Source organism: Muscardinus avellanarius (genome assembly GCF_963383645.1).
Source record: "Muscardinus avellanarius genome assembly, chromosome: 11".
In the NCBI taxonomy this organism is placed as follows: domain Eukaryota; kingdom Metazoa; phylum Chordata; class Mammalia; order Rodentia; family Gliridae; genus Muscardinus; species Muscardinus avellanarius.
The window spans coordinates 71985055-72011808 of record NC_137797.1 but is presented as its reverse complement, the minus strand read 5'-3'; the positions used below and the strand labels follow the sequence as shown (position 1 = coordinate 72011808).

Sequence of the window (26754 nt, the reverse complement as noted above, 5' to 3'; positions counted from 1 at the left end):
GACAGGAGGATTGTGGTTCATGGACAGCCTCAGTCAGCTACTACTTAGTGAGGCTTCTTGCAACTCAGTGAGACCCTGTTTCAAAATAAAGAATAAAAAAACAGGGCTGGGGTATAGCTTGAAGTAGAATGCTCCTGGGTCCCATCCCCAGTTCTGTTAAAAAAATAAATAAATAAAAAATCATGCTAGGATATAACTCGGAGGTAGAATGCCCCTGGATTCAATCCCCAGTACCACACACACACACAAAAAAGGCCAACCTTAGCAACTTAGACCCTTAGCAACTTATTAAGACCCTGTTTCAGAATAAAAAAATAAAGAGACTAGGATGTAGTTCAGAGGTATAATGTACCTGGGTTTAATCCCCAGTTAACAAAAGCATAGAGGCAGGGCTGGAGATGTAGCTCAGTGGTAGAATGCTTACCCAGCATGCATGGGGCCCTGGGTTTAATTACCAATGCCACAAATTTTTTTTTTTTTTTTTTTTTTTTTTTTGCAGTATTGGGGATGGAACCCAGGGGCATTCTACCTCCAAGCAACACCCCCAGCCTTATTTTTTCTTTATTTTGAAACAGGGTCTCACTGAGTTGCAAAGGGCCTCTTAAGTAGCTGAAGCTATCTGCGAGCCACAATCCTGTCTCAGCCTCCCAAATGCTAGGATTACATGCACCACCACGCCCAGCTTCTCCCACCCTTTTTTTTTTTTTTTTTTGCAGGTCTGGGGATGGAACCCGGGGCATTCAATCTCTGAGCTACACCCCCTGCCCTATTTTTTATTCTTTATTTTGAAACCAGATCTCCCTGAGTCACAGAGGGCCTCACTAAGTAGCTGAGGCTGTCCATGAACCTCAATCCTCCAGTTTCCGCCTCCCAAATGCTGGGATTATAAGCATGCGCTACCACGCCCGGCTTTCAAAATTTTTTTAATTTCCTATTTCTTTTTTTTTTTTTTGGTGGTACTGGGGTTCCTGGAAGCCCTTCTACCTCTGGGCTACACTCCCAGACCTATTTTTACATTTTTATTTGGAAACAGGGTCTCCTAAGCCAGCACGCGCGGCTGGCTTCGAACCTGCGCGATCCTCCTGTCTCTGCCTCCCAAGCGCGGGGATTACAAGCGTGCGCCACCACGCCTGGCTTAATTTCATATTTCAATGTGGCTAATGAGAACTACCTAGTACAGCCTAAGGCTCAAAAAATAAAAGAAAAATGGAGGCAGAGAGACACAAACCTTTCATGCTGAAATATACCCATCCTCCTACTGAAGAGGTTAGTCAGTGAGACAGAGAAAAAATGTAGCTTAGCTGGCCAGGCATGGTCAGTAATCCCAGTACTTGGGAAGGAAGATAGAAGGATTGCAGGTTCAAGGCTAGTCTTAGTAACTCAACAAGACTCTGTTTCAAAATAAAAAATAAAATAGCTTGGAAGAACACTCCTGGGTTCAACCTCTAATACCAAAAAACTAAAGATGTGAAAGGTACAAAAATATCACCAAACATATGAAAAGAGTAAAGAATAGCTATTGGTATGAAAGGGACTAGGGACATGAGGAGCATTGTTTTATTTCTCTTTCTCTCTCTCTCTCTCTCTCTCTCTCTCTCTCTCTCGTGGTACTGGAGATGAAACCCAGGGACAGTCTACCTCCAAGCTATATCCCCAGCCCTATTTTTTATTCTTTATTTTGAAACAGGGTCTGAGTTGCAAAGGGCCTAAGTAGCTGAGGCTGTCTGCGAACCACGATCCTCCTGTCTCAGCCTCCTGAATGCTGAGATTACAAGCATGCACCACCACACCTGCTGTCTCTTCATTTTTAATACAGGGTCTGAATTACAACGGGCCTCACTAAGTATCTGAAGCTATCTGAGAACCACGATCCTCCAGTCTCTGCCTTCCAAATGCTGGGATTACAAGTGTGTACCACCACGCCCGGCCCAGGAACATTATTTCTGAATTTTCTCCTCAAGTTTCTCCGAGAACCAAAATCTTCACAATACTTTTAGTTCTCTGCCTTTATGCTGTGTGTGTGTGTGTGTGTGTGTGTGTGTGTGTGTGTGTGTATACACATATGTTACTGGGGATTACTTGGAGTATACTTGGAGGTATACTGCCTCCAAGCTACACCCCCAATCTTATTTTTATTTTGAAACAAGGTCTCACTAGGTTGTTGAGAGTCTCACTATTTGCTGAGGCTGTCCTCGAACCTGTGATCCTTCTGCTTCTCAAGTTCTGTGATTACAAGTGTATGCCGCCACGCCAGGCTTCTTATTTCATTATTTATCAGGAGTGAAGGACTTCCGTCCTCTTCCCCAAACCCTACCCTCTGAGCCTCAGCAAATAGCAGGGCTCTAGGATGACAGTGAGATCAGCCTGTGGCCGCTGGCCACTAGAGGGTGGTGTTTCTGTAGGTAAGGTGATCTTAAGAGCCTTCAAACTTGGATGCATGAGGCAGCCAACTGCACCCAGTATGGTATAGATTACTATAGCCGAATAGAAATGTGAGAAGTAGTAAGTGGTAGAGTAATGGTCCTTAATTAATGAGAAGTAAGGAACAGGAAAAATCTTCTCCACCAAAGACCATCATTCCTTGAAAAAGGAGATACTGGCCCTGAGTTATCCTCAGACACAAAGAGGTCAACAACAAAGGACTTCTCAGTTTATTTGCATATATACATCGTCACACCAGGGAACCAGATCTTCTTTGGGGGTCACCAGCTTTCCTGGCTCACTGAACACCCAAAACCTATACAGGAGGATGGGTCCTGGGTAAACAATGCCCAGGAATCATATCCCAACCCCACAGGTTCTAACAGGACTCCTTTAGCAAAAAAAAAAAGGGGCCTGCAGAGGCCAGTATCTGTAAGACATCCTTGCCCTTTTGTAAACATTAACACTCAGGCCTCTAGAGCCTGGGAAATGTGTGCAACTATGAGGTGTGTGCCCACACTGTGTGCCAGAGGGCTAAAGATGCAGCTGGTATCCATACCCATTTAGTCCTGGAGATCTCCCCCCACGCGCACAATGGAGGCTAGCAAGTGCCAGAGGCATAAACGTGGCAGCTATCCCTTGCCGGAGGCTCACATGAGGCAGCATCAGCGTTCTTGCCCATAGGAATTCCCCACACAGGCAATTTCTTGGATGACTTTGGTGAAGATGCCTTGAGTCAGCTATAAGGGAAAAGCATTCAGGATAAAAGCCAGTTAGTTCAGTGCTAACACTACCCGGCTCTGAGGCTAACACTCCACTCCCCACCTTCCCCACCACCAAGCAGTGTATAAGGAGACACTGCTACCCCAATCCTGCACCTCCATAGTCTTCAGGCCCAGCACCTGATTCTCTCGAGCAGATGATTCCATAAATGTCGCACCCCGGGATTCTGCTAGTTTCTTCCCTTCAACTGCCTGTACATCTCTGGAAGCAAACTTAGAACATAAATGAGGAAGATAGCAATGTCTCCAAGTCCTCTGCAAAATCTTTAGAGTCTAGAGTTCCACTGATGCTTTTCATCTTCCCAAGGCTTGATACAAGGGCCCAAAAAGGAGAAAATAGAGGTAAGCAAAGGAATGATAGGTGAATCTAGAACCAAGCCCTGAAATATACAACTGTGTCTTTTGTGACAGAAGAATTATCTTTTCTTAGCCTTTGTGTTAGAAACAAAGACAAGTAAAGCTGGGCATGGTGGCGCAGGCTTGTAATCCCAGCCTTTAGGAGGTTGAGACAGGAGAATCGCAGTTCACGGACAGCTGCAGCTACTACTTAGGCCCTTTGCAACTCACTGAGACCCTGGTTGAAAATAAAGAATAAAAAATAGGGCTAGGGGTGTAGCTGGGAGGTAGAATGCCCCTGGGTTCCATCCCTAGTACTGAAAAAAAAAAAAAAAAAAACAGACAAATGAGCCAGGCGTGGTGGCGCACATTTATTATCCCAGTAGTTGGGAGGCTGAGACAGGAGGATTGCAGGTTCACAGCCAGCCTCAGCTACTTATGTGAAGCCCTCCACAACTTAGTGAGACCCTGTTTCAAAAGAAAGAAGCTAGGCGTGGTGGCACACGCTTGTAATCCCCGCGCTTGGGAGGTGAGACAGGAGGATCACACAGGTTCGAAGCCAGCTTCAGCTACTTAGTGAGGCTCTCAGCAACTTAGTGAGACCCTGTTTCCAAATAAAATATAAAAAAGGTCTGGGAGTATAGCCTGGAGGTAGAAAGCCTCTGGGTTCCACCCCCAGTATCACCAAAAATTTAAAAAAAAAAAATTAAGAATAAGCAGCCGGGCGTGGTGGCGCATACTTGTAATCCCAGCATTTGGGAGGCTGAGATTGGAGGACTGCAGTTCCCAGACAGCCTCAACTACTTAGAGAGGCCCTCTGCAACTCAGTGAGACCCTGTTTCAAAATAAAGAATAAAAAATAGGGCAGGGACACACTTGTAATCCCCGCGCTTGGGAGGCTGAGACAGGAGGATCCCATAGGTTCGAAGCCAGCCTCAGCTACTTAGTGAGGCTCTCAGCAACTTAGTGAGACCCTGTTTCCAAATAAAAATATAAAATGGGTCTGGGAGTATAGCCCAGAGGTAGATAAGCCCCTGGTTTCCACCCCCAGTACCACCAAAACAAAACAAAAAAATAGGGCAGGGAGTATAGCTCGGAGGTCAAATGCCCCTGGGTTCCATTTCCAGACAAGAAAGAAAGAAAGAAAGAAAGAAAGAAAGAAAGAAAGAAAGAAAGAAAGAAAGAAAGAAAGAAAGAGAAAATAAGCTAGGCATGGTGGTGCACCCTTGTAATCCCAGCACTTAGGAGGTTGAGACGGGATGATTGCACAGGTTCGAAGCCAGCCTCAGCTACTAAATGAGGCTCTCAGCAACTTAGTGAGACCTTGTTTCCAAATAAAGTATAAAATAGGCCTGAGAGTATAGTCCGGAGATAGAAAAGCCCCTGGGTTTCACCCCCAGTACTACCACCAAAAAAAGAAAGAAAGAAAGAAAATATATATATGCATTATAAGCATTGTGGCCCATGCTTATATTCCCAATATTGGGAGACTGAAACAGGAGAATTGCAGGTTCTTGGCCAGCTTCAGTTACTTAGGCCCTCTGCAACTTAGTGAGACACTGTTTCAAAATAAAAAATAAAATATGGCTGCAGGTATAGCTTAGAGGTAGAATGCCCCTGGGTTCAATCCCTGGTACCACATACACACACAAAAAAAGTGACAGATTAAATGAGTTATTTGAGTCAGTGGCAGAACCAAGATTAGAGCTTGACTGGTTCCTAGTCTAGCTCACTTTCCTTTACCCAAAGCAGCAGAGATTTACATACCTATCTGGAGAGAGATCTGCCTTATTCCCGACTAGTATTACTGGGAGCCTTAGAGGAAAAAGCAGTTGTACAAGATTCCCTCCCATTCTCCATGGACCCCAACCTCCTTCACATTAAGACTGGACAACTACCCATCAGACCAGGCATGATATATGTCCCAGCCTCCTCATTGATTTGAACAATTCACTACTCAGCTATCTCCCATCCTCTCATGCCCATACTATCTATACCCCAGGGCCACTTACTGGGTTTTCCCATGGCTTTTGTGTAGCTTTTGGTATAGACTTTCAATGACTTTGAAACTTTAAACACAAGAAATGGAAATTATAACATTAGTTCTGAAACAGTCCTCAAGTCCTCCCAAGTCCCCCACTCATATCCTTGGTAACTTACCTACGTAAAGAGGTGACAGACACCGGGCCTGGTGACGCATGCTTGTAATCCCAGTGCTCCCGGAGGCTGAGACAGGAGGATTGCACAGGTTCGAAGCCAGCCTCAGCTACTTAGTGAGGCCCTTTGCAACTCAGTGACACTGTTTCAAGATAAAGGATAAAAAATAACGTTGAAGGTATAGATCCAAGGTAGAATGCCCCTGGGTTCCATCCCCAGTACGGAAAAAAAAAATAAAGAGGTGACAGAATATACAAGCACATAACCATGGAGCCCAGTGATAAATGAATAGAGCAGAATGTTGTACTTAAGAAATAGAAACATCAGTACTGAGATCCACACCACTCAGATGGTAAAGGTTGTTGGGAGAGCATCCAGGTGACCCTTCTTGGGGTACTCCCTGCTCCATTCAATGTTTATGGAGCAGCTCAATGAGTCCTCCACACAGTTAGCAACTAAAATGCTGTTCTTTTTTTTTTTTTTTTTTCTGTTCTGGGAATGGAACCCAGGAGCTACACCCCCAGCCCTATTTTTTATTCTTTATTTTGAAACAGGGTCTCACTGAGTTGCAAAGGACCTCACTAAGTAGCTGATGCTGTTCATGAACAACAATCCTCCTGTCTCAGCCTCCTGAATGCTAAGCTTACAAGTGTGCACCACCATGCCTGGCTCTAAAATGCTTTTGTAAACATTTTCATAAAATTTTGCACTGGGGATTGAACTGGAGGGAGGACATTCTACCTTTGAGCTACACCCCAGCCCTATTTTTTATTCTTTATTTTGAAACAGGGTCTCACTGAGTTGCAAAGGACCTCACTAAGTAGCTGATGCTGTTCATGAACAACAATCCTCCTGTCTCAGCCTCCTGAATGCTAAGCTTACAAGTGTGCACCACCATGCCCGGCTCTAAAATGCTTTTGTAAACATTTTCATAAAATTTTGCACTGGGGATTGAACTGGAGGGAGGACATTCTACCTTTGAGCTACACCCCAGCCCCATTTTATTTATTTTGAAACACAGTTCTGCTAAGGTGCTAAGGCTGGCTGTGAACCTACGATCTTCCTATCTCAACCTCCCAATAACATACTTTTCATTTTACTTTACACAGAAACCACAGAGGCTACCAGACTTCATCTCCGAGGGTTGATCTGCCACTTTGGACACCCTACTCCAGCTGGTACCTGCCCTGCTGTGTCCACCAGGTGTAGGTGAAACTCATCTTTGCCAGTAGTCACGATCTTGCTGTAAGCTGAAAAGAAAACTTGACTGTGAGGTGCTTCATAGGGCCAGCGAAGTGTGCCCTACACATTACTAACCCTGGGGTGACATATATGGATCAGAGCCAGGGAGCTCTCCAAGAAACTGGAGAGAAAGTAGGGTTCTTTATCTACACTATCCTGAACTTAGTACCTTGCAAAGTCCATATTGTAGCCACTAATAGAACAGAAATGCTGTAAGAGATTATATATAATATATGTGTGTGTGTGTGTGTGTGTGTGTGTGTGTGTGTGTGTGTATTTTTTTCCGCTGATACTGGGGATGGTACCCTTCTACCTCCAGGCTACACTCCCAGACAGACAGATAAACATTATATATATATATATATATATATATATATATATATATATATATATATATATATATAATTTTTTTTAAACAGGGTCTCTTAAGCCAGCAAAGGCTGGCTTCCAACTGCGATCCTCCTGTCTCTGCCTCCCAAGTGGGGATTACAAGCATGCACCACCACTCCCAGCTTTTTTTTAATATAAATTTTTATTGATGCATTGTCGTCATACATCTCAATGGGATAAAAAAAACTTGTGGAGATATACTTGCACACATCACCCAATCAGCCCCTACCCAATCTCTAACCCCTTCCCTTCCCCTCCCTCCTACCCATCCTTGGCTTCCTGATTGACTCTGATATGTTTAAGTACATGAGATTAGATTTTTTTTTTTTTGAGGGTCTGAGGATGGAATCCAGGGGCATTTAACCTCCGAGCTACACCCCCTGCCCTATTTTTTATTATTTTTAATTTGAAACAGGGTCTCACTAAGTTGCAGAGGGCCTCACTAAGTAGCTGAGGCTGTCTGCGAACCCCGATCCTCCTGTCTCAGCCTCCCAAATGCTGGGATTACAAGCATGCGCCACCACGCCAGGTTTGGAATTAGATTTAATGACTAAATAAGTCAGCCCTTGGCAACAGGGAAATCCCAAATTATGGAGTTGGGTGGGGCACCAAGCCCTCCAGGCTGTATCCCCTTCACAACAAAGGAGAGAAGACCACTCACTATTCTCCACTGTAGGATCATAGCCTTCCAAGAATTCGCCTTCCACAAACTGATGTGCCAAAGATGTCTTCCCTGTAAGAAGTAGTTGTATCCAAGTCATCCACACACATTCATGTAGTCTGTCCTTTCAGACGGTGGCTCAGAAACAGAGGTACCACAAATTGGTCACCCAGCCGTGAGTGCTCCTAGCAAGGCTTCTCAGCCACTCTTCACTGGCTCTGCAATGCAACCAGCACGCTGCAGGAGGCCTTCCTGCATCCTTTTCCTCCCCCACCCCACCTCTGGGAATGCCCAGGATTCTCAGGATCGAAACCGCTCCGCCCCAGGACACCTGGGACAATTTGTTCCACAGAGACCCCACCCCTACTCCCACAGTACCGCCGTGGACCACTCTGAGGTTCCTGCAGCCCAGCCACAGGGCCGCCTACGAGCCCGCCTTCCTGCAGCCCTCTACAGAACGCCGGCCTCTCTTCTCCACGCCTCTCCTCACCTGGCTTCTTAGATGCCACAATTCCTGCGGGTCGCGTCCCGCGGCAGCGCGCGCTCCGGCCTTATATAAAGCTGCGGTGGGTCGGCCATCTCTGCAGGGCGGAGACACCCACAGAGCGGTACCCGAGGACGACACCTTCCCGGAGCGGACGAGCGGCCCGCAGGAGCCCGCCCCGAGGGGCTCGAGCTACTTGGGGCTGAGAGAGCCCCGAAGAGGCGTCTGAGTGTAGGCAAGTGCAGGATTGGTGCCGGGAAGTCCTTCACCCCAAGCTGCCAACACAGGCTAAAGAAAAACCAAAACAAGCGCCGCGCCCGGCGCAGGCCACGTGACCACAACACAGCGAGGCTCGGGAGAGGGGGCCGGGCGCCCAGGGAAACCCGGAGCCGCGCTGCCTAGCGGGGACCCGCCCCCAGGCCGCTCGCCATTGGTCCAGCCGGGCGGTGGGCGGAGCCCCCGGCGGGGGGAGGGGAGGCTGGGCTCACGCGGAGCGGGACTACCCCTGCTGCGCTTGCGTGGACTTGAGCGGGTTCATTCATAAAGAAACAGAAAGGAACCCGGGGTCCTAGAGGTATTTGCTCGTTTGCAGCCTTGCAGAAGAGGCTGCAAAGTAATATGGATGAAAAATACCTAAAGGTTTAAGGAAGGAAGGAAACGGGAGATTGCTCAACGACAGTACAAGCTTTATTGGAATAAAACCTGCAGGATCTCCAGAAAAGGTTGAGTTGGATTTTCTGGCCAAAAGATTATAGGCCTCCCTTTGGCTGGCGAGGTCTCTAGGGCCCTTGGCTAGGGGGAAAAATAAGACAAAAGTTCCAATAGATTCCCTCTGCTCCCCCCAGCCTGTAGCCCCAAACCTTTTGGGTTTTCTTTGGTTGTTGTTTGTGCGTGTCTGAGGTGAAACCCAGGAGCATTCGACCTCTGCCCTATTTTTTATTCTTTATTTTGAAACAGGGTCTCACTAAATTAGTGAGGGCCTCACTAAGTAGATAAGGCTGCCTGCGAACCGCGATCTTTCGGTCTCAGCTGGGATTACAAGTCTGTGCTACCATGCCCGGCCCCAAACCTTTTGTTAAAGTTTCTACCAGCAGAGTGTGGTGGCCCACGTTTGTAATCCCAGCAGTCAAAGACAGAGACTGGAGGATCGCGGTTCACGGACAGCCTCAGCTACTTAGTGAGGCCCTCCACAACTTAGTGAGACCCCGTTTCAAAATAAAGAATAAAAAATAGCGCAGGAGTTATAGCTCGGAGGTCGAATGCCCCTGGGTTCCATCCCCAAACCCGAAAAAAAAAAAAAATGTTTCTGTCACCTCACAGGGTCTAACTTCAGCACTGCTTTTTTTTTTTTTTTCTTTTGGTGATACTAAGGGTGGAACCCAGGGGCCTTCTACTTGGAGACTATATACCCAGCCCTATTTTTTAAAATTTTATTTGGAAAAGGGTCTCCATAAATTGCTGAGAGCCTCACTAAGTTACTGAGGCTGACTTCGAACCTGCAATCCTCCTGCCTCAGCCTCCTAAGTACTGGGATTACAGGTGTGCACAACTACATCTGAAAACACTGCAATTCTTGTTCTTTGGAAAATCACTACAGTGTGTGATTAGTTAGAGTTTTTGTCGTCATTATCACCATGATGACCAAAAAATTTCAACAAATATTTATTGGGAAGCTGGGCGTGGTGGTGAACGGTTGTAATCCCAGAATTTGGGAGGTTGAGACAGGAGGATCGCGATTCGAGGACAGCCTCAGCTACTTAGTAAGGCCCTTTGCAACTCAATGAGACCTGTTTCAAAATAAAGAATAAAAAATAGGGCTGAGGGTGTAGCTAGGAGGTAGCTCGGTGGGTTCCATCCCCAGTACTGAAATATATATATATATATATATATATATATATATATATATATATATAATTATTATATATATAATATAATATATATATATAATTATTTATTGGGTATATACCACATGCTCCAGACAATGCTCCAGCTTTGGGGGTAGAACAGACATGACAGACACACACTCTTCTCTCACAAAGATTAAAATTTATTGAAGAGAGGCGCTGTTGAGGTTGTAGCTCAGTGTTAAACCACCCCTTGGTTCAAACCCTACTACCCCCCCCTCCAAAAAAAAAAACTCCCAGGCTGTGAAGAGACTGAGGCTTCAGAGGGACAGGAGAGAAAGGAGGGAGGGAGTCAGTAAGAGGTAGTAAGAGGCTGTTACTAGCAGGCTAGATGTGAGAGAGAGAGAGAGAGAGAGAGAGAGAGAGAGAGAGAGAGAGAGAGAGAGAGAATGTGTGTGTGTGTGTGTGTGTGTGTGCGCGCGCGCGCGCGCGCACGCGCGCACACGCAATTAAACCCATGGACCTTCTCTCTCAAAGCTACCCCCAAGCCCTCTTTATTTTATTTTTTACTTTGAAATGGCCTCAGAAGTTGCTGAGGCTGGCTGAAAACTGCAATCTTCCTGTCTCAGCCTCCCAAAATACTGGGATCACTAACGTGTCACCATGCCTGGCTCCTATTTTTTTTTCTTCTTTTTTTGCAGTACTGGGAATTAAAGAATAAAAAATAGGGCTAGGAGTGTAGCTCAGAGGTATAATGCCCCTGGGTTCCATCCCCAGTACCGCAAAAAAAGGGGGGGGGCAAAAGATGAGGTGAAGCTGGGATGGTGGGGCATGCTTGTAATCCCAGCATTGGGAGGCTGAAACCCAAGGATCCCAGTTCGTGGACAGCCTCAACTATTTAGTGAGGCCCTCCACAACTCAGTGAAACCCTGTTTCAAAAATAAAAAAGACTGCCAGAGGTGGTGGCACACGCTTGTAATCCTCACGCTTGGGAGGTAGAGACAGGAGGATCGCGCTGGTTTGGAGCCAGCCTCACTGTCTCCTCCTGTCTCAGCCTCTCATGTACTGGGATTATTAGCATGAGCTACTGTGCTAGTCTTTGCAATGACATTTCTAATGGCAACATCATAGATTGCTATGTCTCAAACAATAGACAAAATAAAGATAAAGTATTCTCAGAAAAATGTTTTAAGTATCTCTGTGAAAAGTAAAAACATCTGTACAATGTTTACATCAAAACTATGTTGCAAGCCGGGCATGGTGGCGCATGCTTGTAATCCCCCGCGCTTGGGAGGCAGACAGGAGGATCGCACAGGTTCGAAGCCAGCCGCGCACGCTGGTTTAGGAGACCCTGTTTCCAAATAAAAAATGTAAAAATAGGTCTGGGAGTGTAGCCCGGAGATAGAAGGGCTTCCAGGAACCCCAGTAGCACCAAAACAAACAAACAAACAAAAAACTATGTTGCAGCTGGTCATAGTGGCACATGCTTGTAATCCCAGCATTTGGGAGGCTGAGAGGAGGATCATGGTTCATCGTGAACAGCCTCAGCTACTACATAGTGAGGCCCTTTGCAAATCAATGAGACCCTGTTTCAAAATAAAGAATAAAAAATAGGACTGGGTTGTAGCTTGGAGGTAGAATGCCCCTGGGTTCAATCCCTAGTACCGTAAAAAAAAAAAAAAAAAAAAAAAAAAAAGTTGCACCTAGTGTTTGGGCGGCTGAGATAGAAGGACTGCCTCACTACTTAGTGAGGCCCTTTGCAACTCAGTTAAGACCCTGTTTCAAAATAAAAAAATTAAAAATAAAAAAATAGGGCAGACAGCCTCAGCTACTTAGTGAGGCCCTTTGCAACTCAGTAAAATGCTGTTTTAAAATAAAGAATAGCTGGGTTTGGTGGCACATGCTTGTAATCCCAGCATTCGGGAGGCTGAGATAGGAGGATCGCGGTTCGTAGACAGCCTCAGCTACTTAGTGAGGCCCTTTGCAACTTAGTGTGACTCTGTTTCAAAATAAAGAATAAAAAACACCAGGCGTGGTGGCGCACGCTTGTAATCCCTGTGCTTCGGAGGCTGAGACAGGAGGATCACGCAGGTTCAAAGCCTTTTGTAAACAGGGTCTCTTAAACCAGCGAGGCTGGCTTCTAACCTGCGCAATCTTCCTGTCTCTGCCTCCCAAGCACGGGGATTACAAATGTGTGCCACCACGCCCGGCGCTCTGTTTTTTATTCTTTATTTTGAAATAGGGTCTCACTAAGTTGCAGAGGGCATTCCTAAGTAGCTGAGGCTGTCCGCGGACCACGATCCTCCAGTCTCAGCCTCCCAAATGCTGGGATTACAAGTGTGTGCCACCACGCTCTTTAGTCTTTATTTTTTATTTATTTATTTATTTATTTAATTTTTTTGCAGTACTGGGGATGGAACCCAGGGACATTCTACCTCCAAACCACACCCTCAACCCTATATTTTATCCTTTAGTTTGAAACAGGGTCTCACTGAGTTGCAAAGGGCCTCACTAAGTAGTAGCTAAGGCTGTCCTCGAACTGCTATCCTCCTGTTTCAGCCTCCTGAATGCTGGGATTACAAGCATGTGCCACCACACCCGGCTTTTAGTCTTTATTTTGGAACATGGTCTTACTTAAATTGCAGAGGACCTCACTAAGTAGCTGAAATTGGCCGCTAACCTGCTATTCTCCTGTCTCGGCCTCCCAAGTAGTAGGATTACAAGAGTGTTCTATTACGCCTGGCTCCCAGAGACATGCTAACTTTGAGCTATAACCCTTGCCCTATTTTATTTTATTTTATTTATTTTTTTTGCAAGTCTGGGGGTGGAACCCAGTGGCATTGGATCTTCAAGCTACATCCCCTGCCCTATTTTTTATTCTTTATTTTGAAACAAGGTCTTGCTAAGTGGAGGGCCTCACTAAGTAGCTGAGGTTGTCCACAAACCGCAATCCTCAAGTCTCAGCCTCCCGAATACATGTGCCACCATGCCCGGCCTTATTTTATTTTTTAATTTGGAAATAAGGTCTCACTAAGTTGCTGAGAGCCTCACTAAATTGCTGAGGCTGACTTCAAAATTTGTGATTCTTCTGTCTCAGCCTCTCAAATACTGGGTTAACAGGCATGTATCACCAAGCACAGCTCCGTGAGACCCTATTTGAAATAAAAAATGAAAAGGGCTGGGATGCCGGGTGTGGTGGCTCATGCTTGTAATCCCAGCATTCAGGAGGCTGAGACCTGGAGGATCGCAATTCGCGGACAGCCTCAGCTATGTAGTGAGGCCCTCTGCAACTCAGTGAGACCTGGTTTCAAAATAAAGAATAAAAAAATAGGGCAGGGGGTGTAGCTCGGAGGTCAAATGCCCCTGGGTTCCATCCCCTGACCCCCAAAAAAAAAAGAAAAAGAAAAGAAAAGGAAAAGGGCTGGGAGTGTAAGCTCAGATATAGAAGGCCCTTGGGTTCAATTTCCAGGGCCAAAAAGAGACAGAGAAGAAAGAGAGAGGAAAAATAAGAAAAAGGATAGAGAAACCCAAGCTGGGCGTGGTGGCGCACACTTATAATCCCAGTACTCGGGAGGCTGAGACAGGGGGATCATGGTTCACAGACAGCCTCAGCTACTTAGTGAGGCCCTCTGCAACTCAGTGAGGCTGTTTCGAAATAAAGAATAAAAAATAGGGCTGAGGGTGTAGCTTGGAGGTAGAATACCCCTGGGTTCCATTTCCAGCCCCACAAAAAATAAAATAAGAAAGAAAAAGAAAACCCAATAGAACCAATATAATTAGAATAAAATATTAAATAATCCTGTGAGTAGCAAGGGACTACAAGATATAGCCCTGAAAATAGTACAAGTGCTGGGCATGGTGGTACACACCTGTAATCCCAGTTCTTGGGAGGCTGGGGCATATAAAATAGGTCTGGGAGTATAGCCTGGAGGTAGAAAAGCCTGTGGGTTCCACCCCCTGTGCCACAAAAACTATAAATAAATAAAAATAAAAAAATAAAAGGGCTAAAGTGTAGCTGGGAAGTAGAATGCCCCTGGATTTAATCTCTAGTACAAAAAAAAAAAAAAAAAAAAAAAAAAACCCACCAAGGTTTGGTAAACACTGCAATAAGCAATAGAGTTTTGGCAGTTTCTTCTGAGGGCAGTAACCTGAGGATAATTGGCTTTGTGGCCCTGTGGAGGACTGGTGGCCTTTGGAGGAGGATATACCAAGAGAGGTTGGGGCTAGAGGCAGGAAGCCCTAACAGGAAGCAGTATCCAAGAGGGGAAATATAGGGCCTGGACTAGGGCAGTAGCAGAGAGAGCCCTGAGGATTCAGACAAAGGGCACTCCAGAAAGAGGCTGCAAACTAGAGCCAGGTGCAGCAGTGCATCTATAACCCAGCTGCTAAGGAGGCTGAGACAAGCAGATCACTTGAGCACAGGAGTTCAAGGCTATTCTGCATGACATTGCTGGGCCCTGTCTCAACAACAGTCAAAAAAGGAAAAGAAAAAGAAAAATACTAAAATCTTTTTTTTTTTTTTTTTTTTTTGGTACGGGGAGGGAACCCAGGGGCATTCTACCTTTGAGCTACAACCCCAGCCCTATATTTTATTCTTTATTATGAAACAGGGTCTCACTGAGTTGCAAGGGCCTCACTAAGTAACTGAGGCTGGCTGTGAACTGCGATCCTCCTGTCTCAGCCTCCTGAATGATGGGATTACAAGCGTGTGCCACCACACCCAGCTCTAAAGTCTTAACACACTGCAAGGCCTATTGGTATTTGTGTGTGGGGGGATACTGGGGGTGGAACCCAGAGGCTTTCTACCTCTGGGCTATACTCCCAGACCTATTTTATATTTTATTTTGAAACAGGGTCTCATTAAGTTGCTGAGAGCCTCAGTAAGTAGTTGAGGCTGGCTTCGAACCTGTGTGATTGATCCTCCTGTCTCAGCCTTGCAAGCGCGGGGATTACAAGAGTGTACCACCACGCCCGGCGGCCTATTGGTATTTTCAGGGTTTGACAAATATTTGTTTAGAATCAAGTTTCTAGATCCAGGAGAAGAGTCCCTGTCCATTTACATGTTAAGTTGCCTTATTTAAGTCTCTAAGCAAGCCGGGCGTGGTGGCCCACGCTTGTAATCACCGCGCTTGGGAGGCAGAAACAGAAGGATGGCGCAGGTTCGAAGCCAGCCACGCGCACTGGTTTAGGAGACCCTGTTTCCAAATAAAAATGTAAAAATAGGTCTGGGAGTGTAGCCTGGAGGTAGAAGGGCTTCCAGGAACCCCACTACCACCAAAATAAATAAATAAATAAATAAGTCTCTAAGCAAGCTGGGCTGGTGGCACACCCTTTTAATCCTAGTACTTGGGAGGCTGAGATAGGTGGATCACGCAGGTTCGAAGCCAGCCTCAGCAAATTAGTGAGGCTCTCTGCAATTTAGTGAGACTCAATTTCCAAATAAAATATAAAATAGGTCTGGGACTGTAGCCCAGAGGTAGAAAGCCCTGGGTTCCATCCCCAGCACCACAAAATAAATAATAAATAAGTAAATAAGTAAATAAATTTATAAACAAGTCAGGCATGGTGGCCCACGCTTGTAATCCCAGTACTTGGGAGGCTAAGACAGGAGGATTACACAGGTTTGAAGCCAGCCTCAGCTACTTAGTGAGGCTCTCAGCAACTTAGTGAGACCCTGTTACCAAATAAAATAGAAAATAGGTCTGGGAGTGTAGCCCAGAGGTAGAAGGTCCCTGGGTTCCATCCCCAGTACCACCAAAAAAATAAATAAAATAAAATAAAGAATATAAAATAGAGCTAGGGTGTAGCTCAGAGATAGAATACCCTTGGGTTCCATTCCCAGTACTGCAAATAAATAAATAAATAAATAAATAAATAAATAAATAAATAAGAAGTCTCTATCTCTTGTAACCTCATGAAAGCACCTCCTTCTGGCTTCAGGCATCTCATACAAAGTGATTTCCTCAAGGTCACACAGCTGGTGAATAAGAACCAAAGAAAATATACAGGCTTATTGTTTTTAACTGTAGGATTACAGTTCAGTGAAAAGCAGTCAGTTTAAAAATGATAACTAATGGTATGATGCTTGATCCTCCCCAGGACATTCCCAAGGGTTTCTAAGCCTTAGTATTAGAGTCTTTGAAATAAAGTAAATTCACCTCCCCACCTTGAAGAAGAAGCCCCTTCATATTTAGACGATTCTAACCATTACTGAAAAACAGACAATTAAAAGATGACTCCATTCTCATCAGTTTATGGAAGGAGAGAGAAAGGAGGCCTATACCTCCCTTCTTGTTGTGGTCCTAAAGTGCTTTCATGTTTTGGGCCAATCTGTCCAAAAGAAGATGGGTGACTTAGGCTCCAGTTTAGTTAAGCAAAAGATATGCAATATCTTTTCTCAAAAATTCTACGAGACCCTGTAGACTAGCCAGGGACTAGAACAAGGAAGAGATGTGTGTGGAGGAAGTGGGATTAGTCCCAGCTCAAATGTTGGGTGGAATCCCAGCTGCTGCAGCTGCTGAGGGCTTAACCAGCTGTTTCCTGGGCAGCTGCAATGTTCAACCAAGGCCTGACACTCAGGGTCTCAGCTTGTGGCCATCAGCTCCACGGTAAGCCAAAGTTCAGCTCAGAGGATCTCTGGAAGGCAAAAGGAAACAGCAGAGAAAGAATCCAAAATTCCTAGAATTTCTTTTTGTTTGTTTCTTTTTTCTTTCTTTCTTTTTTTTTTTTTTTTTTTTTCAGTACTGGGGATGGAACCCAGGGACATTCTACCTCTAAGCTACACCCCTAGCCAGCCCTATATTTTATTCTTTCTTTTGTTTTTCTTTTTCTTTTTTCCTTTTTTTTTTTTTTTTTTGTTGTTGGGGGGGTCTGGAGATGGAGCCCGGGGCTTTGACCTCCAAGCTACAGCCCCTGCCCTACTTTTTTTTTTTTTTTTTTTTGTGGTACTGGAGTTCCTGGAAGCCCTTCTACCTCTGGGCTACACTCCCAGACCTATTTTTACATTTTTATTTGGAAACAGGGTCTCCTAAACCAGCGCGCGGCTGGCTTCGAACCTGCGCGATCCTCCTGTCTCTGTCTCCCAAGCGCGGGGATTACAAGCGTGAGCCACCACGCCCGGCGTTTTTTATTCTTTATTTTGAAACAGGGTTTCACTAAGTTTCAGAGGGCCTCACTAAGTAGCTGAGGCTGTCGGGGAACTGCGATCCTCCTGTCTCAATTTTCCAAATGCTGGGATTACAAGCGTGTGCCACCACGCCCAGCTTTTCTTTATTTTGGAAAAAGCTCTCACTAAGTTGCAGAGGGCCTCACTAAGGAGCTGAGGCTGGCTGCGAACCTGTGATTCTCCTGTCTTGGCTTCTCAAGTACTGGGATTACAAGAATGCGCTACCACATCTAGCTAAAAGTTTCTAGAATTTCTGTTTGGACACTTTGGTGTTTTTTTTTTTTGTTTGTTTGTTTGTTTGTTTGTTTTTGCGTGTCAGGGGATGGAACCCAGAGGCATTTGACCTCCCAGCTACACTCCCTGCCTAATTTTTTATTCTTTATTTTGAAACAGGGTCTCAATGAGTTGCGGAGAGCCTCACTAAGTAACTAAGGCTGTCCCGCGAACTGCAATCCTCTGGTCTCAGCCTCCCAAATACTGGGATTAAAACCGTGTGCCACCACGCCCGGCTACTTTGGTTTTGAAGTTAGACAACTATTTTCTCTTCTTTTATGTTATATGGTCCCAAGGAGAGAAATTTGGAGAAAATTTGGGTTTAGGTTTCCAAGAGGAGCAAAAGTCAGCCAGGGTTGGGTATCTGCTTCAGTTTTTGTATCCTATCCTACTCCTCTCCATTTTCTCTACAGCATCCTAGCTGCTCCCATAATATGCTTTATATAGGAATTTCCTCATGACTGCAACTAAAGCAGGGACGGCCCCATGCTCAGATGAGAACCAATCTACTTTGCTATAATGACTATCTAAAATGCCCTGCTGTAATCCCAGCATTGGGGAGGCCAGAGGATAGCGGTTCACTGACAGCCTCGGCTACTTAGCGAAGCCCTTCGCAACTCAGTGAGACCCTGTTTCAAAAATAAAAAGGAAAGCCGGGCGTGGTGGCGCACGCTTGTAATCCCCGCGCTTGGGAGGCAGAGACAGGAGGATCGCGCAGGTTCGAAACCAGCCGCGCGCGCTGGTTTAGGAGACCCTGTTTCCAAATAAAAATGTAAAAAAAAAAAAAAAATAGGTCTGGGAGTGTAGCCCGGAGGTAGAAGGGCTTTCAGGAACCCCAGTACCACAAAAAAATAAAAAATAAAAATTAATAATAATAATAATAAATAAATAAATAAATAGGAAAGCCGGGCGTGGTGTAATCCCAGCATTTGGGAGGCTGAGACCAGAATCGCGGTTCACAGACAGCCTCAGCTACTTAGAGAGGCCCTTTGCAACTCAGTGAGACCCTGTTTCAAAATAAAGAATAAAAAATTGGGCAGGGGGTGTAGCTCGGAGGTTGAATGCTTCTGGGTTCCATCCCCAGACCCGCCAATAAATAAATAAATAAAAAAAATTAAAAAGGACTAAAAACTAGGAGTGGGGGTATAGCTTGGAGGTAGAATGCCCTGAGTTCCATCCCAGTACTGCAAAATAAATAAATAAATAAATAAATAAATAAATAAATAAATTTCTTTGTGTGTGTGCAGTATTAGGGATTGAACCCAAGGGCATTCTACCTCTAAAGGTACAACTGCAGCCCTACTTTATTTTTACTACTTGCAGAGGTTGTTCTTAAACCTGCAATCCTCCTGTCTCAGCCTGCCAAGTACTGGGATTACAAATGTACACCACATGTCCAGCCTTTAAATTGTGTTTGTTTGTTTGTTTGTTTGTTTGTTTGTTTGTTTTGAGGTACTGGGGATAGAACCCAGGGGCATTCTACCACCGAGCTACACCCTCAGCTCTATTGCTTTTATTCTTTATTTTGAAACAGGGTCTGACCAAGTTGCAAAGGGCCTCAGAAAGTAGCTAAGGCTGTCCTCAAACCACGATTCTCCTGTCTCAGCCTCCTAAATACTGGGATCACAATCTTGCGCCACCACACCTGGCTGAAACTTGTTTTTGTGTTTGTTTTTGGTGGCACTGGGGTACCTGGAAACCCTTCTACCTCCGGGCTACACTCCCAGACCTATTTGGAAACAGGGTCTCCTAAGCCAGAGTGATCCTCCTGTCTCTGACTCCCAAGCGCGGGGATTACAAGCGTGCGCCACCATGCCCGACTTAAACTTGTATTTAAAAATTTTTTTTCAAAGCCGAGCATGGTGGCATACGCTTGTAATCCCAGCATTTAGGAGGCTGAGACAGGAAGATTATGGTTCACAGACAGCTTCAGCTACTTAGTGAGGCCCTTTGCAAATCGGTGAGACCCTGTTTCAAAATAAAGAATAATAAAAATAGGGCTGGGGTGTAGCTCGGAGGCAGAATGCCCTGGGTTCCATCTCTAGTACTGCAAAAACAAACAAACAAACAAAAACAGAAAATAAAAAGGGGCTGTGGGTATAGCTGAGAGGTAAAATACCCTATATTTAATCCCTAGTACCACAAAACCAAAAACAAACCAAAAAAGGTATCCCTTAGCCACGCATGGGTGGCACACAACTGTAATTCCAGTTTTCTTTCTTTCTTTCTTTCTTTCTTTCTTTCTTTCTTTCTTTCTTTCTTTCTTTCTTCTTTCTTTCATTTGTGGTACTATGGATGGAACTCAGGGGCATTCTATCTCCAAGCTACACTTCCAGCTCTTTTTTTTTATTATTTATTTATTTATTTTTGGTGGTACTGGGGGTGGAACCCAGGGGCTTTCTACCTCCGGGCTATACTTCCAGACCTATTTTATATTTTATTTGGAAACAGGGTCTCACTAAGTTGCTGAGAGCCTCACTAAGTAGCTGAGGTTGGCTTTGAACCTGTGCGATACTCCTGTTTCAGCCTCCCAAATACTGGGATTACAAACGTGCGGTTCCACACGGGGTTTTATTCTTTATTTTGAAACAGGGTCTCACTGAGTTGCAAAAGTCCTCACTAAGTAGTAGCTGAGGCTGGCCTCGAATCTCCAGTCTTAGCCTTCCGAATGCTGGGATTACAAGTGTGTACCACCAAGCTTGGTCAGTACTTTATTTCTATTTTATTTTTTGTGGTACTAGGGGTTGAACCCAGAGGCATTCTACCTTCAAGCTACACCTTCCAGCTGGATTTAATTTTTATTTAGAAACAGGGTCTCGCTAGGTTGACTTGAATCTCACTACCTGATGAGGCTGTCCTCAAACCTGCAATGCTCTTGTCTCAACTTCTGAAGTAAAGTGATTATAGGCATATGCCATACTGAGATGACAAATGTGTACCATCATGCCTGGTGGAACATGCTTTTCATCCCAACATTTGGGAGGCTGAGACAGGAGGATTAGGGTTCAAGGACAGCCTCAGCTGCTTAGTGAGGCTCTCTACAACTTAGTGAGACCCTGTTTCAAAATAAAGAGTTAAAAATAAGGGCTGGGGCCAGGTGTGGCTGCGCATGCTTGTAATCCCAGCATTCTAGGGGCTGAAACAGGAGGATTGCAGTTCGCGGACAACCTCAGCTACTTAGGCCCTCTGCAGCTTAGTGAGACCCTGTTTCAAAATAAAGAATAAAAAATAGGGTAGGGGGTGTAGCTCAGAGGTCGAATGCCCCTGGGTTCCAAAAAAAAAAGGACTGGGGGTGTAGCTCAGAGGTAGAATGCACCAGAAAGAAAGAAAGAAAGAAAGAAAGAAAGAAAGAAAGAAAGAAAGAAAGAAGAAGAAGGAAGGAAGGAAGGAAGGAAGGAAGGAAGGAAGGAAGGAAGAATCGCTCTGGAGGGGTATCTTGGAGGAGAAAGGCCTCTGAGTTCCATCCCCAGTACCATAAAAAAAAAAAATGTGGTAGTACTGGGGATGGAACCCAGGGGCCTTCTACCTCTGCCCTATACCCCCAGACCTATTTTACTTTTATTTATGTGTGCAGTGCTGGGGATTGAACCCAGAAGGCATCCTACCTCCGAGCTACACCCACAGCCCAATTTTTTTTTTATTCTTTATTTTGAAATAGGGTCTCACTAAGTTGTGGCGGGCCTAAGTAGCTGAGGCTGTCCACGAACTCAGATCCTTCTGTTTTAGCCTCCTAAGTACTGGGACTACAAGCGTGGGCCACCACGCCCAGCTATTTTATTTTATTTGGAAACAGATTTTCACTAAGTTCTGAGGCTGGCTTTGAACCTGTGATCCTACTGTCTCAGCCTCCCAAGTATTGGGATTATAGCCATGTGCCAGCATGCCAGGCTGCTGTCTTCTTATAATCCTACAAGATCAGAACCTCACCCTTATGACTTCATTTAATCTTGATTATTTACTTAGAAGTCCTGTCTCCATATACAGCCACACTGGGGTGAGATAGGGCTTAATATCTGAATTGAGGGGGATATAAACATATGGTTTATTACAAAGCTCAATATCCCTTCTTTTTCTCTAATAAAAAGAAAAGAAAGCAGGTATGAGGGCACAAGTTTGTAATCCCAGCATTCAGGAAGCTAAAACTGGAGGATTGGGGTTCGAGGACAGCCTCAGCTACTTAGTGAGGCCCTTTGCAACTTAGTGAGACCCTGTTTCAAAAATAAAGAATAGCTGGGCATGGTGGTGCATGCTTGTAATCCGAGCGCTTGGGAGGGTGAGACAAGGAGGATCGCACAAGTTCGAAGCCAGCCCCAGCTACTTAGTGAGGCTCTCAGCAACTTAGTAAGACTGATTCCAAATAAAGTATAAAATAGGTCTGGGAGGATAGCCCAGAGGTAGAAAAGCCCCTGGGTTCCACCCTCAATACCACCAAAATAAATAAATTAATAAATAAAATAAAGAATAAATAAAGAATAAAGATTTAAAAATAGGGCAGGGGGTATAGCTAGTAGGTAGAATGCCCCTGGGTTCCATCTCCAGACCCACAAAAAAAAAAAAAAGAAAAAGAAAAGAAAAACCCTGGGCCTTATTCTTTCTGTGTTTGTGTGCCACTTGCCATAAATTTCTGCCCAATATATATATATATATATATAATCTCCCCCTGGGGCATTTGACCTCCAAGTTACACCCCCTGCCCTATTTTTTATTCTTTATTTTGAAACCAGGTCTCACTGAGTTACAAAGGGCCTCACTAAGTAGCTGAGGCTGTCCGTGAACCGTGATCCTCCGGTCTCAGCCTCCCAAATGCTGGGATTATAAGTGTGTACCACCATGCCTGGCTAAATATATGTATTTTCTTAGCAGAATGGCAGCCAGATAGCTTTAGTTAGGAAGGGCAGTCATCCAGTGTGGCAAAAGAGGAGCCAAGGAAAATGAGAAATAACTGTCTGAGCCTGGTATGGCGGTGCATGTCTATAATCCCAGTACTTGCAAAACTGAAACCAGAGGATCACAGTTTCATGACCTTAGTGAGACCCTGTCTCCAAATGAGAAATATGGCTTGGAAGTAGAACACCTTGGGTTCAATCCCCAACACACACACACACACACACAAACTGCCAGAAAGCGAACAGGATTTTATTTATTTATTATTTATTTATGTATATATTTATTTATGTATATATTTATTTAGCGGTACTGGGGATGAAACCCAGGGCACTCTACCTCCGAGCTACATTCACCACACCCCCTTTTTTTTTTTTTTTTTGCTGGTCTGGGGATAGAACCCAGTGGCATTTGATCTCTGAGCTATACCCCGTGCTCTCTTCTTTCTACCTCCGGGCTATACTCCCAGACCTATTTTATATTTTATTTGGAAACAGGGTCTCACTAAGTTGCTGAGAGCCTCACTAAGTAGCTGTGGCTGGCTTCGAACCTGCGCGATCCTCCTGTCCCAGCCTCCCAAGCGCGGGGATTACAAGCGTGTGCCACCACGTCTGGCTGAGGCTGGCTTTGAATCTGTGGGATCCTCCTGTCTCAGCCTCCCAAGCATGGGGATTGTAATTGTGTACCACCGCGCCCAGCTTTCATTCATTTTTTTTGTGGTACTGGGAATTGAACTCAGGGACATTTTACCTCCTAGCTATACCCCTAGTCCTGTTTTATTGATTTATTTATTTTAATTAATTATTTATTTATTTTTATTTATTTTATTTTATTTTATTTTATTTTATTTTGCGGTACCAGGGATGGAACCCAGAGGCATTGTACCTCCAAACTACACTCCCAGCCCTAGTTTTTCATCTTTTTTTTTTTTTTTTTTTTTTTTTTTTTGCGGGTCTGGGGATGGAACCCAGGGGCATCTGACCTCCGAGCTACACCCCCTGCCCTATTTTTTTTTTTTTGAAACCGGGTCTCACTGAGTTGCAGAGGGCCTCACTTAGTAGCTGAGGCTGACCGCAAACCGCGATCCTCCAGTCTCAACCTCCCAAATGCTGGGATTACAAGCGTGCGCCACCACACCCGGCTTAGTCTCTTTCTTTTTGAAACAGGGTCTCACTGAGTTATGAAGGACCTCACAGGGTAGCTCAAGCTGTCCAGGAACCATGATCCTCCTGTCTCAGCATCCCAAATGCTGAGATTTCAAGCATGTGCCACCATGCCCGGCTTCATTTATTTATTTATTTATTTATTTATTCATTCATTCATTCATTTTGCGGTACTGGAGATGGAATTCTATCCAGGGGCATTCTATCTCCAAGGTATATCCCCAGCCCTATTTTTTATTCTTTATTTTGAAACAGGCTCTCACTGAGTTTCAAAGGGCATTACTAAGTAGCCTAGGCTGTCCGCAAACCATGATCCTCCAGTCTCTGCCTCCCTAATGCTGGGATTACAAGCGTGCACCACCACACCCGGCTTTTTTCTTTTCTTTTCTTTTTTTTAAATAGGGTCTTGCTAAATTGCTAAGGGTCTTACTGTTAGATGAATTAAGTTTCTATTCCAGAAACCCTCCATGAGTTAAGTGTCCGTTTCCTGAGAGGCCCTGTTCTGACCAGAGAAGCCACCGCCCCCCCTCCAGCCGGACCTGTTCAGTTACCAGTAAGACTTGCCCTCTCCTGGTCCACCTTGGCCAATCAGTGAAAGGACATTCCCCACTGACCCCGAGCCAGTCACCTGGCCACAGGACCCCCAGTCAATTAGTTCAAAAGGCATTTCTCCTAGCCTATTAGCCCCCAACATGTAACCCCGAGCCGTTTATAACCCTGACCCCGGCCTGCGCTTTCTCTTTTTTGTACTTCTTTCTCTTTCTCCCCCTCTGCTTCTCTCTCTCTCTCCTCTCCTCTCCTCTCCTCTTCTCTTCTCTTCTCTTCTCTCTCTCTCTCTCTCTCTCTCTCTCTTTTTCATTCTCTTTCTTTGTTTCTTCCTTTCATGCTGGCCCCTCCAATAAATCTCTTGGCTACACGGAGGTCTCTGGTGTGGTCAAACTTTGTCCTTTCACTTACTAAATTATTTATTATTATTATTATTATTATTATTATTATTAATTTGTGGGTCTGGGGATGGAACCCAGGGGCATTTGACCTCCGAGCTACACCTCCAGCCCTATTTTTCATTCTTTATTTTGAAACAGGGTCTCACTGAGTTGCAGAGGGCCTCACTAAGTAGCTGAGGCTGTCCGTGAACCGCGATCCTCCTGTCTCAGCCTCCCGAATGCTGGGATTACAAGCGTGCGCCACCAAACCCAGCTCGCTTACTAAATTATTGATGCTGGCTTTGAACCTGTGATTCTTCTGTCTCAGACTCCTAAATACTGGGATTACAGACATGTCCACCATACCCAAATCCATTACCTTCATCCCAGATTCCAAGTCTTTCCACCTACACACACATCCATATCCTATTCAGGCCCTCTTTTCTCCACAAGGCCTTCTCTGTGCCAATGTGACATTTACAGCCAGCTCATCCTGATTAAGAAACAATGTTGCTTTAGTAATTCAACATTTTATGCGTTTATGTGTACTTCTCTAAGAAAGAAGTTCTTAATCTTTTGTGTGGCTTTCAGTGCCTAACACAGTGCTACACTGTAGATGTTCAGCAATTCTGCTAGAAAAAAAAAAGAATTATAAAGGTCACCTGAACCTTTTTGTGTGTGTAGCGCTAGGAGTTGAACCCAGAGGCATTGTATCTGAACTACAACCCTAGCTTGGTTTTTTTTTTTTTTTTTTTTTTTTTTTGTATTGAAGATTGAATTCACTGGTGTTATACCTCTGAGCTACATCTCCTTTTTTTTTTTTTTTTTCTGGAACTAAGGATGGAACCCAGGGGTATTCTACCTCTGAGCTACACCACCTGCCCTATTTTTTTAAATTCTTTCTTTCTTCCTTCCTTTCTTTCTTTCTTTTCTTTCCTTTATTTTTGCAGGTCTGGGAATGGAATCCAGGGGCATTCAACCTCCAAGCTACACCCTCTGCCCTATATTTTACTCTGTATTTTGAATCAGGGTCTTACTAAATTGCAGAGGGCCTCACTGAGTAGCTGAGGCTGTCCACGAACCGCGATCCTCCGATCTCAACCTCCCGAATGCCAGTATTACAAATGTGTGCCACCACACCCGGCTATTTTTTTATTTTGAATCAGGGTCTTGCTAAACTGCTAAGGCTGGCTTTGAACCTCTTATCCTCCTGTACTTCCAAGTACTGGGATTATAGGCATGTACCACCATGCCTGGCAAAAGCTGTAGTTGTTTGTTTGTTTGTTTATTTGTTTTTACAGTACTGGGGATAGAACCCAGGGTCATTGTACCTCCAAGCTACTCCACCAGCCCTATATTAGTCTTTTTTTTTAATTTTTCTATTGTTTATTTTTATATTTATTTATTTATTTATTTTGCAGTACTGGGGATGGAACCCAGGGGCAAACTACCTCCAAGCTAAACTCCCAGCCTATTTTTTATTCTTTATTTTGAAACAGGATCTCACTGAGTTGCAAAGGGCCTCACTGAGTAGTAGCTGAGGCTGTCCATGGACCGCGATCCTCCTGTCTCAGCCTCCTAAATGCTGGGATTACAAGTATGTGCCACCTCGCCCAGCTTTAGTCTTTTTATTTTTGGTAGTACTGGGGGGTGGAACCCAGGGGCTTTTCTACCTCTGGGATATACTCCCAGACCTATTTTATATTTTATTTGGAAACAGGGTCTCACTAAGCTGCTGAGAGCCTCACTCAGTAGCTGAGGCTGGCTTTGAACCTGTGCGATCCTCCTGTCTCAGCCTCCCAAGCACTGGGATTAGAAGTGTGCACCACCACACCCAGCTTTATTCTTTATTTTGAAATAGGATCTCATTAAGTTGTGGAGGGCCTCACTAAGTACCTGAGGCTTATTGTGGACAGTGATCCTCCTGTCTCAGCCTCCCAAATGCTGGGATTACAAGTGTATGCCATCACGCTCAGCAAAAACTAAAATTTTTTTTAAAAGATGAAAAGAAAGAAGAAAATATGAA

The 26754-nt window shown here is 44.8% G+C and overlaps 1 protein-coding gene across 1 annotated transcript; it reads right to left on the bottom strand.

Moving 5' to 3' along the window:
• Nucleotides 1–3086: 3086 nt before the first annotated feature.
• Nucleotides 3087–25113, bottom strand: RHEBL1 (RHEB like 1; the record flags this gene model as incomplete). Its single annotated transcript, XM_080704900.1, has 9 exons — nucleotides 3087–3161; nucleotides 3300–3405; nucleotides 5307–5354; nucleotides 5552–5601; nucleotides 5919–6002; nucleotides 6879–6946; nucleotides 7990–8061; nucleotides 8588–8675; nucleotides 25108–25113. 9 exons carry the CDS (start codon nucleotides 25111–25113, stop codon nucleotides 3087–3089), a joined length of 597 nt encoding a protein of 198 aa, XP_080561026.1.
• Nucleotides 25114–26754: the final 1641 nt, after the last annotated feature.